General features: G+C 32.9%; 2 protein-coding genes across 3 annotated transcripts; both read left to right on the top strand.

Annotated features, from left to right (window-relative positions):
* Positions 1 to 897: 897 nt before the first annotated feature.
* Positions 898 to 4,326, top strand: LOC115698299 (uncharacterized). 2 transcript variants are annotated; one of them, XM_030625517.2, is made up of 8 exons: positions 898 to 1,096; positions 1,350 to 1,408; positions 2,261 to 2,404; positions 3,021 to 3,094; positions 3,243 to 3,297; positions 3,465 to 3,527; positions 3,621 to 3,748; positions 3,966 to 4,326. In XM_030625517.2, the coding sequence occupies exons 1-8, from the start codon at positions 1,051 to 1,053 to the stop codon at positions 4,042 to 4,044; spliced, it is 648 nt and encodes a 215-aa protein (XP_030481377.1). In that variant the 5' UTR covers positions 898 to 1,050; the 3' UTR covers positions 4,045 to 4,326. The 2 variants fall into 2 exon arrangements, with proteins under 2 accessions (XP_030481377.1, XP_030481376.1); XM_030625516.2 differs by having other exon boundaries at positions 935 to 1,096; positions 1,350 to 1,465.
* Positions 4,327 to 14,610: 10,284 nt separating this feature from the next.
* Positions 14,611 to 17,064, top strand: LOC133029163 (putative cyclin-D7-1). Its single transcript, XM_061101656.1, has 6 exons — positions 14,611 to 15,148; positions 15,271 to 15,372; positions 15,491 to 15,592; positions 16,049 to 16,244; positions 16,369 to 16,508; positions 16,615 to 17,064. Exons 1-6 carry the CDS (start codon positions 14,798 to 14,800, stop codon positions 16,858 to 16,860), a joined length of 1,137 nt encoding a protein of 378 aa, XP_060957639.1. The 5' UTR covers positions 14,611 to 14,797; the 3' UTR covers positions 16,861 to 17,064.
* The last annotated feature ends 287 nt before the right edge of the window (positions 17,065 to 17,351 follow it).

A 17,351-nucleotide genomic window follows, 5' to 3' on the forward strand; every position in this document is an offset into this window, starting at 1 on the left:
TTCTGAGTATTTTTCAGGGCCTCATTCATATGAGTTTTTTCGTCCCCCTTTCTTGATCTTGCCTGCCACTATTTATAATTACATAGTGGGCAGTAATTTACAAAAGTTGACGATAATCGTTACAACAATTACTCCCTCAACTTATGGGATTTGATTACAAATCAAGCTAAATAAATGAGGCTTTTATAATTCACACAACTTCGAGTATCCTGCTTTTATCGGGCCGAGATGACCGCGTAATTAAAGATATACGGTAAACCTTATCCCATAGGTTTGTCTTCGCTGAGAATGGAGCCAAGTTAACTTTGATGGCGAGCAGTTGCTTGTCATCTGACTTCCTGAGATTAATATTGTTTTAACTTTGATACTATATTTTCTGGTGTCGAGATAGCCTTTCTCGCACGCACGCCATCTTCTAGCGAGATAAACGCCTCACTGTCTATTATCTTGACTCGTCAAACTATCTACACTTAGTTTAGTATATCGTGTAATATACGCTAAGTGTTTTTAGTGTTATCGTTTCTCTTCCACGCAGTGAGGTTGATGCCTCGTCATGCACACGTGCACCCATATAGTTTCTCGTCAATACATAAATTAACAGTTCGTACGTATTTGTCTCGCAGAGGGCTATTCAGCCAACTGAATTATAAATATACTCTGCGAATTATGTTTCCAACAAGTTATTCCATGCTAAGTGTACTTTCGTTTGCATGTTTGAGTTCTTCGTTCTTCCCAGCTCGACACGTGTCGTTCTCTGATATGCTTACCGAATTTCGGTTATAACAGATATCATGTTTCTAAAAATATAACAAATCAAATATCATAAAAAAATTTAAATGTAAAAAACTACTGAAAAGTGATAAAATTATAAATGTCATGTTTTTGTAGTTTTTTTATAAAATTTCATAATCTATAAATAATAGATAGATTGAAAATGATTCCATGGAGAGAGGTCGGGTCGGGCTATTTTGGAATATTAATGTAGAGTAGAGTCGTGAACAATAGAAGAGAGAATCCTTCGATAAAAGACCGAGCTGAATAAGGAAGGCAATGCCGGTAAGAGTGGTGGATACCTCCGCCCCTTCTCAGATTTCTGGTATTTTCCTCTTCTCCCTCTCTTTTCCTCCTCATCGCTACCCATTGCATCACCTACATCTTGTACCCTTGTATATATGTGTGTGTGTCTGAAATTTGCTTGAGAGTTTTTAATTTTTTTCCTACCTAACAACTCGATTTAATTTTTAGTTTGACTAAACTGAGAACCCAAAAATTACAGGATCGTTGTTTGTTAATTTGTACGATTCAATTTGATTTAAAATAAGATTTTCTTTTATTGATTTCTCGTTCAGAAGGTGCAAATTCTGGGCAAACGGCACCACAAGCTTGTACCCTTTTAAGTGTTGGACAGGTTTATCTTCTTAACTTCGTCTCTATCTCCAAACATGTTCGACAGTTTTTTCTGTTGGTACTTCAACTTCACTTGGTTAACAAAGCTCTTATTTTCAGTTGAATACCTCATTTTTAGCATTATTTATCTTTTTAACTACTGACTGCTTTGTTCGAACTATGAATTGGGTTTTGTTTTGTTAGAATTTGGAATAAGATGAATGAAGTTTCATTTAAGACTAATTGCCAATGGGAGGAGTAGTTTATTCATCTTATATGTGACAATTTCTTTCCACAAGTGCGAATAACAACAAAACAGGCCGAAAGGTCCCAAATAGAGGTTAGAGGGGAGACGGAAATATCTTTTTGGACCGATCACAAGTGGCTATGATATATGTTAGAATTTGGGATAGGATAAATGAGATTCTATCTCAAAATTAATTGACAATGGAAAAATTAGCTCATTTATCTTGTATATGACAATTTCTTTCCACACATAAATAGTGTGGGACTAACTCTAATATGTTTTGTACTTTATTGAATTGAAAGCTTTTCTTGATTCCTACAAGATTTTTGGTTGACACATTTTGCTCCACAACTAAGTATGCTTATTACAGCCCTGTGTTTTACTTCATTTTTTATGCAACAACAATTGGTATGTGCCAATATGGGTGCTTATGTTGTCATACGATAGTGTGAGGCTTTTAGTCTTTGTTATGATAAGTGGGATGGGGAGAGAGATGAGGGGGTGGCTGCTTTTGTCATCTTGTTTTAGCTGGCATTTTTGCTTAGTGTTCATATAACCAATACTTGCTCCCTGGCTAAGGTTTCGAAGTTTTTATGTTTACTCACCGAACGTTTCTTTCTTTTATAGACCTTCTCGGGTACTCAGAATGTTTCTGGTTTGCAAAAAGATGAAGCATGGAGGGTAAATGTTTGTATACAAGGATGTGACCTTGAACATGGTTATCTATGCGGTACCATGGAAGCTCTTAATGTTCCCATGGCCGATACACCAGTAAGAATTTTATTCTATTCGCATTTCAAACATTGGAACTATATAAGTAGTCTCAGTCTTTTATTTATTTTCTGCTTTGGACACTTATTTATAATTACACACATGTATGTTTGATTGATTTAGTGCATTTCATAGAAGAAAGCTGCTGCTTTGTTATTTGAGAATTGCATTTTGTGAAAAACATTTGACATTGGTAAAAGACATCTGTTGTACATAGCTTAATAACTCACTGCATGTCGCATTCTATTTGGTCCCATATTGCAATTTCACAAAATGAGATGGATTTAGATATGGAAATTTTATGTAAATAATTTCCAATTAGTTTACTTCTCGTTATATATTGACGATATTGATTCTCCCTTATTTCAAAACTTCCTTACTCTTTATTGGCTGCTTGAAATATAACATATTTAGTCCATGATAGCATGTGCTGTTGCATTTCTGTATTTGATATATGTATTCTGCATTTCATTATGTTGAATAACACATGCTTTGATGTGATGAATTCACAGTGTATATCATTATCTGTAACTATAAGGTCAGCATATCTCTAGCAATTTCACTTCTTTTAAAATTCCTGGCTAATCTGGTACTCTGCTCTTTTAACTCATATCAGGTTGTAACCTTTTGGGAAGGAGAAATTGTTGATACCAAGAATTATACTTTCTTCACTGGCAAATGGGAAGCAACGTATATTTCTTTTTTATTCATTTTTACTTTTTTTCCTTGTAAACTTTCATTCAATATTATATACTGCGCCTCCCTTTAACAAGATGATTATTTAGAAGTAGAACCATAAACCTATTTTCGAATGCCTATCTATTTGTACTCTTAACAGACCAGAGGATGATATAAGGCACTGGACCAAGTTTTCTTCTTTTAATCCTTTACTTGTAAGGAGTTTCCGTCTTCTTTCCTCTTCTTACTATTATATATTTTATTAAAACAAAAAAAGTATTTAAAAAAAAGTATTTTATAAGAGAAAAAAGAAAAGCAATAGGAAATGTCCAATGTAATCTAACAATTCATAATTGCTGTGTTGTTTCTTATTTTCTTACAGAGCCAAGTGGAGGTTGATGGAGGCAAATCTTTGGACTTGAGTAACTATCCATACATATTTATGGTAATTTCATTTCCCATTATTTCTGCTACTTGGTGTACTCACGTAACACATATGTGAAATATAATCTTTCCTAAAATTCTTTTGGTGGTGCAGAGATGGAAAGAACAGTACTTTGTCAATGTTGGGACAGACTGTGGGTTAACTATAGCTGGCTTTTACTATGTTTGCTTTTCTTGTAGTGATGGCTCCATTAATGGATTCTACTATGATCCTAATAGCAGGTTCCTTTTTCTTTTCTTTTCTTTTTCTACGATGGCTAAACTAATTTTACCTGATATAAATTTACTCTCTCTCTAAATTAAGGGAACTAAGCTATTTCAGTAATCAATGATTGATGAAATTTGTGATAGCTATGCTAATGAAATGACCTGTTATTTTCTAATCTTTCAACCTTTTAAAATAACTGATTGATGGATATGTACTTGAATGAACCTACAGCCCATTCCAGAAGTTGGAGCTGAAATCTACTAATGAGGGAAGATCAGGTTTCAGTTTCTCTTCATACGAGTTACGATAGAGATTAAGAAGATTTAAGGTTTTGGTGTTCGGAGAAACTTGAGAGATTGCACGAGTTTCTCGCTTTCTTGGTGTATAAGTTTTATTTTAACTTAGGGAAACTAGTTTGGCTGCTTTTAGCTACTACTTTGTAGCTTTTTCTGTTCATGTATATGTTAAAATTTAATTTTAAGGAATAATCAACCTTGCTTTTTTAAATTTCTTTTAACTGAACTTGTCCAGATACCAACTCTATCTGAGTGATGAAATATATATGAAAAGAAAACAACAAAAATTTGTGATCTTGGCTTTTTCTTTTCTCCCTTACCCTATGTTTGATAGAAAACAAATGAGGGAGGAAATAAAAGCGTGAGGAGAAAAGTGGATGGAATATATTTTTTTGGTAAAAGAATAAAGATTGAAGAAAAAAATGATGGAAAATCCGTGGCTCACAAAATTCTCTCTCCCCTAAAAAATGATTGTTCATTATTATTATTATCTTTTATTTTTTACATTAGGTAGTTAAACTAAATTTCTTATTTACTCGGCACTAAAAAAACAAATTACTTTTATTCAAAAAAAAAAAAAAACAAATTACTTCATTCGGAAAAAAAAAACAAAAACAAATTACTTATTAATAACTTTTTTTTTTAGTTGTAAGTAAGAATATTATTGTACATGTAAACTTCTAACAACTTACAAACCAATTAGATAACTAATAAGTTGCTCTCAATCCCTCCAATCAAGTGCATCTTGTTTATGTAGGTATGAGACTACACAGTTGAAGAGAGTTTAAATGGATTGATTAGTACTATCAATATTAACAATGTGCATCTTGTTTTTCGGTAGCCCATCACGAAAGAACTCCACGATTAAGCATGCTTGACCTGGAGTAACTTCAAGATGGGTGACCTCTTGAGAAGTTTTCCCAAGAAGCGTGCGAGTGAGGACAAAGCACGTTGGAAATACTCGTGTTGGTCTGTAGGGTCAGTCGTCAATCCATGAAGCAGCCACAAGGTGCATCTTGTTTTTCGGTAGCCCATCGCAAAAGAACTCCATTGTTAAGCGTGCTTGACCTGAAATAATTTCAAGATGGGTGATCTAACTTCCTAAGAAGCGTGCGAGTGAGGACAAAGCACGCTGAAAACACTTGTGTTGGTCTGTAGGGTCAGTCGCCAGTCCATGAAGCAGCCAGAGTGACGTACTCGTGTATAAGAGCCATTATTCAGTAGATGTAAAGAGCCCAATGGAAGTTTGAAGCGAGGACGTTACAACTAGTGTGTCTCTCTTTTCCAACTTACTGAATAAGTTAGGATATGAAGTTGCATAACCAAAACTAATCAACCAGTCTCTGGTGAGAAGCCTTTACCAACAAGCCAACCAGGTAATAAACGTGTGCTTGGGAATACTTTTCCAATCCCAAATACATTAGGTAGCTAATCATGATTCATCAGTGTACTAGATTTATACTGACGTAATAATCAGTGATGTAGTTTACTTATTCTTTTATAGGGCATTAGCAAAGTAAACTTGCATTAGATGTGTTATCCCACTTTCTGCAGAGGGTGATGTCACATCTAGTAAGAGTGACACCTGGAGAACATTTTCTAAGCATGGACATATGATTGTCCTTTGACAATCTATCCACAGAGTTTTACATGAAATGGTCTAGTTTACACCTTCAGCAGGAATCATCAGAATAGAACCTATATGTAATTTTCTGAACTGATCCACAATATCTAGGAATGCCGAGTCTTTTAAGCAGGGTAGTTCGACATAAGAAGATCTTCAGAGATACTTTCCGTAAATATTCCAATATTCAAATCTCAGTCCAATCCTTAATTTCGTGTGATTGACTTGCACCGACAAGAAATAATAAGAAACCTTCTTAGTTTTATTTGTTTTGGGAAACTTAACTCATGCACTTTTTCTCCTCTAAATAATGGTGCAATCCATTATTTAGGGATCTAAATGTTGGGTTTTATGCCCTAAATAAAACTCTTTACAATCTGATTAGTTATCAATATAAGAAATTTGAAGTGATTTATGTTTGCATGAATTCTACATGCTAATGGTTTAATATATTTATTACTATTATACACAGAATCAGTTAAATCCAGATCATATGTTTATTCACAATTACAGTATCGTCAACATAGTGGAATGTGATTGTGATCATATGAATCAAAAGACTTGGTCCCTGTTTCATCAGTGTTATTGGATTTACACTAATGTGATAATCAGCGATGATGTCTACTTACACTTAGAGTAAGTGTTATGTTCTTTCCAGGACATTAGTAAAGTATACTAGTTTCGAATGTATGGAGTATACATTGGACTGGATCGATATTGCAACTAAAGTAAGATATTACAAACTTACCGTTATATATCTTTCCAAGTCAATATCAGTAGTTGATCTTAAGATTAAAAGAATCTAAATCCTGATATGCTTAGGCTCAACTCAGGAGTGCTATTCATGTTCTTTGATTTATTAGTTAAGCCTACTTTTAGGTCAGGGTGATACGTATATTTTGGGAACATGATAGTATGATTGAGTGGGAGTGCTGAACATAAATATGGAATCTATAGCTTCTACTGGTGTATAGAAGTCAAGTGATGATTCCCTTCGAGCTTAGTAAATGGATGAACTCTTGTTTAACTGACTAATTATTAGATCACTAAACACCATTTACAGGTAGCTAAGTGTTTTAAGGGGAAAAATACATTGAGGGGTGAGAACGGTAAAGAAATCCCATCTCGATGTAGATCATCTATATAGAGGATCTTTAAATCACAATAAGATTATAACAATGGTTAAATGAGATAGCATATTGATATCGTGAAACATATAATATGCTCTATATCAGTTTGAGAGTGCAATTCTAAGTTCCAAGAGTGGATTCAACGAAGAATTAATAAGTAGGAATTTACTTGGTAAATTTGGTTCACTTATTGGAAGCTCAGCATATAGATCCATGGTCCCATTCTAGTTGAGAACATGTAAGACTCATTAATTGATTCGTGATTGATCAATTATAATTCTAAAGATAGACTATGTCTAATTTTATGAATTTTCACTAAGTAGGGGTGAAATTGTAAAGAAAAGAGATTCTAGGTTTATTTATTTATTAATGGACTTTATATGTCTAGTTAATAATTAAATTAAATGACAATATTATTTAATAATATATTTTAGTTATTAAATAATTAGTTTTGGCATTTAAAAGGTTAGAATTGGAAAATTAGCGTTTTTGAGAAAATGGAGATAAAATTTGTTAAAACTGCAAAATCAAGTGGGGCCCATTAACACACCATGGCCGGCCACTATTTGTGGGATTTCAAATTAATATTTTCATTATTTTAATGCCAAATAATTCCTAACCTAAACCTAGTAGTTGCCTATAAATAGAAAGTGATGGCTCAGTCAAATAACAAGTTTTCAATAACATCTTCTGACAGAAATTTCTCTCTTCAGAAAAACTGAGCCTTCCCTAGTTTCTATACCTGGCCGAAACCCTCTTCTCTTTTCTCTCTTCATAAATTTCGACCCTAGTGAAGGAGTAAGTGCCCACACACAGCAAGCAGTAACTCAATCATAGATTGGAAGACTGTGAAGGATCAAACTTGAAGAAGAAGGACATTCGGGCTCAGATCTTGATTATACTCTGCTACAGAAAGGATACAAGAGTTAGAGATCTGAGTGGAAGGAGAAATTAATTCCGCTGCATCAATGTAAGGTTTTCTTAACTTTATATGTGTTTAATTTATCGTTTTAGAAAGTTCATATTTAGGGTGTTAAACAACATACTTGTGAGTAGATCTAAGATCCTGGTAAAATAAATTCCAACACTAAAATCATATTTTCTAGAGAGCTTTTATGCTGCCAAACAATTGTAAGCTTTTCTTGAGAATTATTAAGAAACTTACTTAGCCAACTCCTTTTGATCTTATTAATTCTTTAAAGTAATACAAGGAAAAGAGAAGCAGGCTATTACCATAATCACGCTGCCAAACCTCTACAAATCTTGTGTTCTTATTTTCTTAGTTATTTTATTTATTATCTTATCCTCCTCTTAAGTCTTCAACTGGTAGTAACCAGATCGAAGACCGATCTTAGAGAAGACGGTCCTTCCCTATAATTGATCAACATAACATCTATCATTGACAAAAGATACTTATTCTTCACCGTTAACTTAATTAACTCCTAGTGGTCAATACACAATCATAAAGTTTCATCACTCTTCTTCACAAACAAAACTGGCATACTCCAGGATGAGGTATCCCCTGCAACTGAATCTTCAACTCTTTCAATTCTGCAGTTACCATCCAATTCAGAACTTTTGATACAGGTTTTACTCCCAGTATCAATTCATGTTCAAAATCAATTTCTCGCTTCAGTGGTAACCTTGGTAGCTCTTCTGAAAAGGCATCTAGAAACCCTTGGACCACGAGATCGTGTCCCGGTCCCACTAATGTTCCCTTCGTAATATTTGCCAGACTAGTTAAAAGGTTGATACATCCATCCCGTAACAAATCTTCTGCCTTAAACACCGAGATTAATGGAATTTGGGACCCTTGAACCTTGCCCAAGAATATGAATGGGTCCTCACCTTCTGGTTCAATAGTTACCATCTTTCTTTCACAATCGATGGTTGCCTTAAACTTTACAAGTCAATCCAATCCTAATATAACCTCAAAATCCTCTAAGTTTAGCTTAACTAAAACAACCAACCATTCCCTCTCTCCCACAACTCGGGAAGGGATTAAACCACATGCAGGAAAATAACCAATTTTCCAATAAACATTAAGGTACCGAAACCACTTGGTAACACATTATTAAATTTACACAAACTTTCAATCATCATTTTATTTTGGTTACTATAATTGTGGGCAGTTTCTTTTTAAATGGCCTACCACCCCACATTGGAAGCAGGCTCTGGTGTAGCATTCACTTTGTTTGTGTCTCTTGCATCTCAACCCTCTGGATGGGTTTGCAAATCTTTGTTCCCACCATGTTAGAAACTTTGGTTACCTTAAATTCACTTACTAGGACCCATAACTGGTGGGTCGTTAGTCCTTTTTCTTGAGATCATTAGGGTTTGCACCCTTACCAGATCCAACATTGGACGTTTGCTTTTATGAATCTTTCCTCATATTGTTTCTCTCTTTGATTTGGTCTTTACACCCTCAACAGTAAGAGTTAGCTCAACCACTTGAACATAGAACTGGACAACTCTCAGTTGTTTAATAACTATATCCACATTCCGAGCGATATACTCTTCCCACCTTCGATTAAATTTAGCTTTCCTAGCGGCCTTAACAGCCACTTCATCAAAACAAAACTTTGCCAGTCGATTCAATTTAATGTCATTCTCCATCACCGCGCTGCTCGGGATCAATCGTGTATGTTCTGCTACCTTGCCACTCAGGTAATCTCTTACTTCATAGCATGCATTTGCTCCCAGTCTTGTGGTAGTGGAGGATTCATACTCACACTACCAACTCTGAGCCTGGTAAGCTCGCAATTATCCTTACTAGATCGCCTCAGGTACACCTTCCAATACACTCGCGACCATTCCTTTTTCATTGTTAAAATCTTTCTAACTAGAATTAATGTTAATAAGCATTACCGCACATGCATAAACATATTTAATAATTTTATATCAAAACTTATCATGTTTTTTTAACAGCTTACACATTTCATATAAGCAAACAATTCAAACAATCAATAAATAGTCTATTAATCAACTAACAATTAGCACTTACTAAGCCATGAGTCAAACGAGTCTTCGCAGCCTGTTATAGTGAGATTTCTCTCACCTAGAAACTCGAGACAAGACTCCTATTTAAAGGACACGTATATTCAGATTTCCAATGGAAGCTGAATATGTCCATGAGAGACTCCTCGAAGTTTGAACCTCGCCAGGATAAAGCCAGCGAGATCTTGCGACTACGACCAAAGTCGGATCACGTAACTGTAATTCGCGTTATGCAGGATGAGAGAATGGATCCAACTCGCATGTGTCGGGACATATGCGAGTATCCTCTCTATACTTCTGCGAGAGCATAGAGATCAACTCTCTATGGGGCGATTTGGTCCCAACGACCCAATAGCCTTGATAAACCGATATAGACTCGCATGTCTAGGTTCTATCAGCTCGATATGCGATGTCTACAAGAGGAGATTGCCTAAGGACTCAAACAGTCCAAACGTAATGATAACCCTGCGAGCTCAACAAACGGAACATGAACAGTCAACTCGCAGATGCGGAAGACGCATACGTTGATGGATTTAGTAACTGTCACTCATTTATTAATGTTAACGTTGTTTGGGTTTAATTATTGCAATTCAATATGTAAATAATGGATTAACAATGAAGGTGATCCTTATGTAACCGATTGGACACCTGCTTTGTATATAAAGGGGTGATCCACCGTGAAATGGCACCTACGAATCCTTTGATAGAGTGGACTAAGCAGATCACAATCTGACTGAACCACTATAATTCTTTATCTTATTGATATTTTCCAGCTTTGTTGATTGTTCTCACATTCCCAGTCGAGTACTCGCCATTCTAGGTCGAATACTCGCACTTGTCGTTTCTCTAAAAATTCTCTTTTGTATTAATCAAATAATATATTTTGGTGTTGCGAAATTCACTCTACAACACAGCCAATGTAAATATCAAGCCAGTCTTCAGGATCTTTAACCATTGGTCGCTCTGATACCATGCTGTAAAACCTTAACCCATAGGGATGCCACGTGTGTGCTTTTACAAACTTATTCTCAACTAATCTATTAGTTTAAGAAATGTGTGGTTTAATTAAAAACTTTTTGATTAAATTAAAATAAAACTTTCGTACAAAATACCACCATAATACTGGGATCCCCTGTTAATAAAATTCTTTTATAACAAGTTATAAAACTGCTATTACAAAAGTAATGTTACATTTCCAAACATAGAAAAGGGGTTGATCCTGCTTCCCGGAAGTCAAGACACCACGACTAATATGTACGTTGCTGGGAGACCTCTGACTCATGGCTGAACACAGCTCCTATCTTCCTTACCTGCACCACGAAGCACCCGTGAGTCACAATGACTCAGCAAGAAAAGCTACTAGATCGAGCATCGAAAATACAAGTATTCACATCACAGCATAATATACATACACGTGCTTCATTACATATTCAACATGCATATATAATCTAACGTCTATACAAACACATATATTACGCATTATAAGAAAATCATAGCAACTCATAATTAACCACTTCTTCATTACAATAAATGGGTATTCACTCAATATATAATCATATAATCTTAATGCCTCATAAAGCACTCTAATCACATATTACCATGATCACATAATCTTAGTGCCTCATAAAGCACTCTTACCACTCATTATTCACGAGCTATGTATGTCACTATCGTTGCCTGATAAAGCCAATAATAAGTAAGAAACCTATCTACAGTTTCAACGAGTAATTACTTATAACGGTAATGACAGTATCTTTATTCATTCACAATAACGGTAATGATCGTGTCTTTTTCTCGATCATAATCGAGTCACAAATGATAATAATCGTTACCTTGCTCATGATCGAGTCACAAACAATAATAATCGTTTCACAATATTACATCGTTCATAATCAAGTCACAAACGATGATAAATGTTTCTTACAAATACACTTAGCGGTGCATAAAGCTTTTTTTACCTCAGTTCAGAAATCAGGCGTGCAGGCTGACCTGAGTGAAAACAAAGCTTGAGGATCCGAGGTCCTATGTCACAACAGCAAAATTCAATAAATACCTCAAATTGAAACTCTGGGAACTAACCCTAATTCCCGTAACCGAAAAAAACCTAACTTCCATTAGCTCCGAAATAGGCCATTTAGCACCTAAGCAACTTAAATTAGATATTAGGTATCATCCTGAGCCAAAAACTGACCTTGAGGAAAACCCAAGAATTTCCCCTATAGGACAATCGGTCGACCGGTTCTGGCAGACCAAAATTCTTCGGTTTTCTTCCCCAAACTCAAAGCAAAACTCAACCACACCTGCCCAACTGCTCCAGTTCAAAACAATATCCCAAATACAACATATTTCAAGCACCAAACATAGTAATTTAATCACCAATCCATTTCATCATGCTTAAACCAAAATTACACTCTTAAATCAACAACTCTAACTTCAAAATGAAACAGCCATAAAATTCAACTAATTGAAACCTAAACACTCATAAAATTAATACCAAAATAATCTCTAAACCTAGACTAAACATACAGCCATGAAATCCTAGTAAAACCTAACCTAAACTGACCTAAAACTGAAGAAACTCAAGAAATTCAAGGGGAAAAACATCAAGAACTTACCTCAATGCTTAACCAACTTCTATCTCTTGCTAATTCAATCCAAAATTGTAGAATTAATTAAAGAAAAACCATGGTTGCAACTCCTCTAAGGGGTCGGGTAGGAAGGAAGAAAGAAAGGGAATGGTGACTTCAAATTTTCTTTATTATCTTATCCATTTTTTAAAACTTTATTTTAATATTAACCTAGCTATTTCAGCCACTAAAACACAAATAAAACAACACCAACAACTATCACCCAAAATGACCATTTTACCCTCCTTAACAAAACTTACACTATTAAAAACCTAGGGCAATTTAGTAATTCTAACTAATCTGCCAAATCGACAACTTCAAATTCTAGACTAATCCGGCATAATTCCAAATAATCTATCTTATATCGTCATGACATCTTTGACCACTCCGTCAAGTTTCCACGACCGTCAAACCCGAAGATATTTTATTTTTGAAATGGTATATCCACAATACTCCTGTAGTCCGATAAAATCTCTGTAATTAATAAATTATGCTTTATTTGTTCCTTTAATCACATTTCACTAATTAACTCGTAACTAGCTTAAGTAGGATTATAATCCTACTCTAATACCCACTTAATCACATATTTAATAAAATATGCCCAATTAAATATCATTATATTTTGGGGGATATTACATAAAAAGTAATCAGATAAAAAAGAAAAATAATTGAATGAATATATGTATAAGTATGAAGGTATAAGCTTATAGGTTATCATATGACATAGTAATATTTGAACATTCATTAATTTTTTTTTTAATTTTTTAAATTTTGTTGTTTTTTCTTCATTTTTTGAATTTTTAAAATATAATATCACTATTTTTATTAATTTATTTGTCTATCTAAATGTTTTTGTTATTATTTTAATTTTTTATAAATTTATTTTCAATTTTTTAAATAGTCAAAATCGGGAAATGAATTAAGCATGCACTTTTTTTACTTTAGAGATCAATTTTTTGTAATTTCCTATAATAAATTTATGACAACAAAAATATAAAATTTAAAATTATTAATAAAATTGTTAAATCTTACCAAACTAATTATTATTGATTACTAGTTTAAAATTAATACAAAATTTAAATATATTTTTTACAAAATTAATAATAAAAAAAAATATTTGCGGTATAACAATATAGTAAGCAGAAGTTATAAAATAAAAACTTAAAATATATTTATTAATTAGTATAATAACTATAATTTTATTGTCTAAAATTAATTATATATAAATTGTAATATTTTAATTACACTGGTCATGAAAATTAGAGAGTATTTACTCTTTCAATTCCTTCAAATTATATAATTATTGTGTAATTACATGAACAAACATTCTAAATCTCATAATTACTTTTAAACTAATTTATAATTAAACTGGCCCTAAATAATCTTGGTCGTATATTATTGAGTAATTAAACGGAGTCACATGACACTGACACGTGATGCTGCTCATTTTCGAGTAAAACCGTAATATGGGTTATTTGCCCTTGTGTTCAACCCAGCTAGCTTAAAGATCAGACTAGTGACTCATCTCCTCTGTAATAGGAATATAAGTAGTGCATATCTGTTCCATTAAATCATGAAGTGGGATTATTTAATACCAACAAGTGGACTCATACGATTGAGCAGTAACAAACAGCTGTCTACTTTATGTTGTATGAATATGTAATAAATAATATCCTCAAAGTCAAGAACTTTTCATTTATATGATGACAAATAATCGATTAATTAGTAACTGTGTTGTTTTTGAGTTGAGAATGACAAAAACTCTTTGTAATTAACTAGTCATCAAACAAAGGTAGTTTGGTTAATTAGTTAATTAATATTATAAAGGCAAAAAGAACATTGAAACAAACTCATCAGAGGCTCATGACCAGAGATCATGCATGGGAATGGAGGGGTTGAGGAATAACACAATAAGGCGCCCCCACCTACTCAATTGGGAAAGTGACCTTTCTTCTCAACTGGGACCCATCTTAATTATATTATGACATAAAAAGAATAAATAATATATAAGATTCATTGCCCAAATCCGGACCACAAAGCCATTGAAATTAAGACAAGATTATCAACAGACCTAAACTCGTGTGTATGCTCACGTAATTGGTTACTGCAGTCAAAACTACACATATATATGCTTTATGCATTTAACCATTTCATGAGGGACGTCTCCTTCTTATTATATCCCCCACTTTCACTTTCATACCAACTCTTTCTCTCTATATAAATATCAACTCCCTAACTCCCTTATTCATTCATATATTAATATGCCCTTTCACCTTCACTTTGATTGATTTCCATTCTTTTCTGGCTTTCTTATACAAAAGTCAAATACCAAAGACCAGAAAATGATTGTTACGTACGTACACTGACAAATACAAATATATATTATAATATGGATCACATCAATTTGTTTTGCGATGAGGTTTGGCCCTCGAGCCCTACTGCTTCTAGGAATGATGATGAGGATGACAATATTTCTGTACAAATGACAGAAAATATTATTACAAGAAAACGTAGTTGTACTAGTTTTGATGAAATTAGTAGTCATGATGATGAGGATGATGTTAATAATAATGGTGATAATGATCAGTTTCGTCATATGAGTAAGGAAGACATTGAGTTGGCTTTTAACATATGCCTAGAAAAGGAGAATACTTACCTTCCTAAACCTAACTACTTACAATATCTTTACTACAACAACTTGATCGTTGCTAGGTTTAGAACCATTCAGTGGTTTATCAAGGTTAGTATATAATATTATATAATGTCCTATATATAATATGATCGAGTTGAATTCCATTCATTAATTTTAGCATTTCTCCTTTAATATTATTGATTTTATTGTTGATTTGCTTTTCTTTGCAGTGCCGAAGTCGGTTTAATCTCTCGTTTGGAACTGTTTTTCATGCTACAAACTACCTCGATAGATTTATATCAATGAATCAGAATAGTATTAATAATATTACTGTAAGTAAATATATATGAAACGTTTGTATAATCAAGCAGTTTTTTTAATATAATTATTATTATGAATTTCCTAATTATAATAAAATAATTCAATAAACATTTATTGGGTTTTAATTAGGAATGGAAATACTGGATGATTGAGTTGTTGTCTATTGCCTGCTTTTCGATTGCCTCTAAGTTCATTGACACCAACCCTCCTATGCTCCATCAAATCAATCAGGTTTGTATCAATTTCATCGATCGTCATGTATATATGTATATTATATAATTAGTAATATTTACAATCTCTTATTTTATTCACTTTGTTAATTTTGGCTCCCAAAAATATATCTTGGAATTCAGCAAAAAAAATATATGTTGGAGTATTTTTTTTTAACACGGTACAGTATTATTAGTTGTTTTTATATAATATTATTTCTGTAAATTTAAAAAATAAATTCTATATATTGTTATTGCCGAAAACAAATTGGAATATTTTTTAAAAAGATTATTACGGAATATCAATATATATAAATGTTGTGAATATCCTGTAAACTATGCAAAATTAATAAAATAAATATAGGTGAACACTGATAAAGATCGAGATTGAAATAGGATGCTGCAAATATCACTTCTCCTATATATTATATTGTATGTATAGAATGATCATATATACATATATAATGATAATGATTAGATGGAAGATATGGAGCATTCATTTGAGGCCAGTGCCATTCAGAGAATGGAATTGAAAGTATTGGAGACATTAGATTGGCGCCTTGCTTGTACCTCTACTCATTCTTATCTCCAACTATTCATTCATCAACCTCACCTTCAACAACACATCATTATTATACCCAAAATTAATCACTTTCTTCTTCGAGCCATTTCGGGTATATATATATAAATATTTATTATTAATGCCTAGATGTAGCTATATCTAATTGTTTTTGCTTTTGATTAATCAATAAATACAAAATTATAATAGTAATCATCATGACTACTACTTATTAATAGATACCAAACTGGTGGAGTTTAGACCAAGTGTAGTTGCTGCATCAGCCATATGGTTTTGCCTAGATAGATTTCTTTCAACGTCATCATTAAATATCGATCATTACTCTCTTCTCACTCGTTTCTTTCACCAACATCAAAAGGTATATACATACATATATATATAATATTGTAACCACGCAATTTTTTATGTTTTGTTAATCGGATTAATTGTTTAAACTGATTGATCATTTTTTTTGGTTGATGTAGGATGATATAATAAGGTGCCATAATATGATGGAAAAGCTGTGGAGTAGTAGTAATGATGGTGATTATTATTATTATAATTATAATTATAATGGCTGCCCTTCAAGTCCTACTACAGTGTTATTGAAAGACCGTAATAGCATACGTGATGATCATGAAATCTCTCCATTCCTAAAATGTTACGATAGTCCAAATAGACCAAGGAAGAAGCTAAGGACATGTTGTGATCAAGAGAAGATATTATTATGATTATTATTATTATTATTATTATTATTATTATTATTATTATTATTATTATTATTATTATTATTATTATGTTTGAAAATGGTCCATCAAGCATAAAAGAAATAATATATAAAAATAGTAATAGTGAATGTATTGCAATTAATTAATTAATTAATTAATGTTGGTGTCTTGTCTTTTTCAAAAATTAATTATTTTGACCCATATGCATAATTAGCATATTTGTAATATGTATTCATCATGTGTTAAATAATGGAAACTTACAAAATTAGTACTGTTGGGTTAGGAAAAATTCCATTCAATAATTACGGTTTCCATATCTTCCTATTGAAAATATTAAACTTATTTTTTTTAACTACAAATTTTATTCAACTAGACCAACTCGGTCTCAATAATGTTAACAACATTAAAAGGTAGATTATACTAATTAATACAATCAACATATAAACGAGACACTCTAGCCATAAAGTGAAAAACTCAGTCAGCAGATTGTTTGA

Source organism: Cannabis sativa, chromosome 7 (genome assembly GCF_029168945.1).
Source record: "Cannabis sativa cultivar Pink pepper isolate KNU-18-1 chromosome 7, ASM2916894v1, whole genome shotgun sequence".
Classification (NCBI taxonomy): Eukaryota; Viridiplantae; Streptophyta; class Magnoliopsida; order Rosales; family Cannabaceae; genus Cannabis; species Cannabis sativa.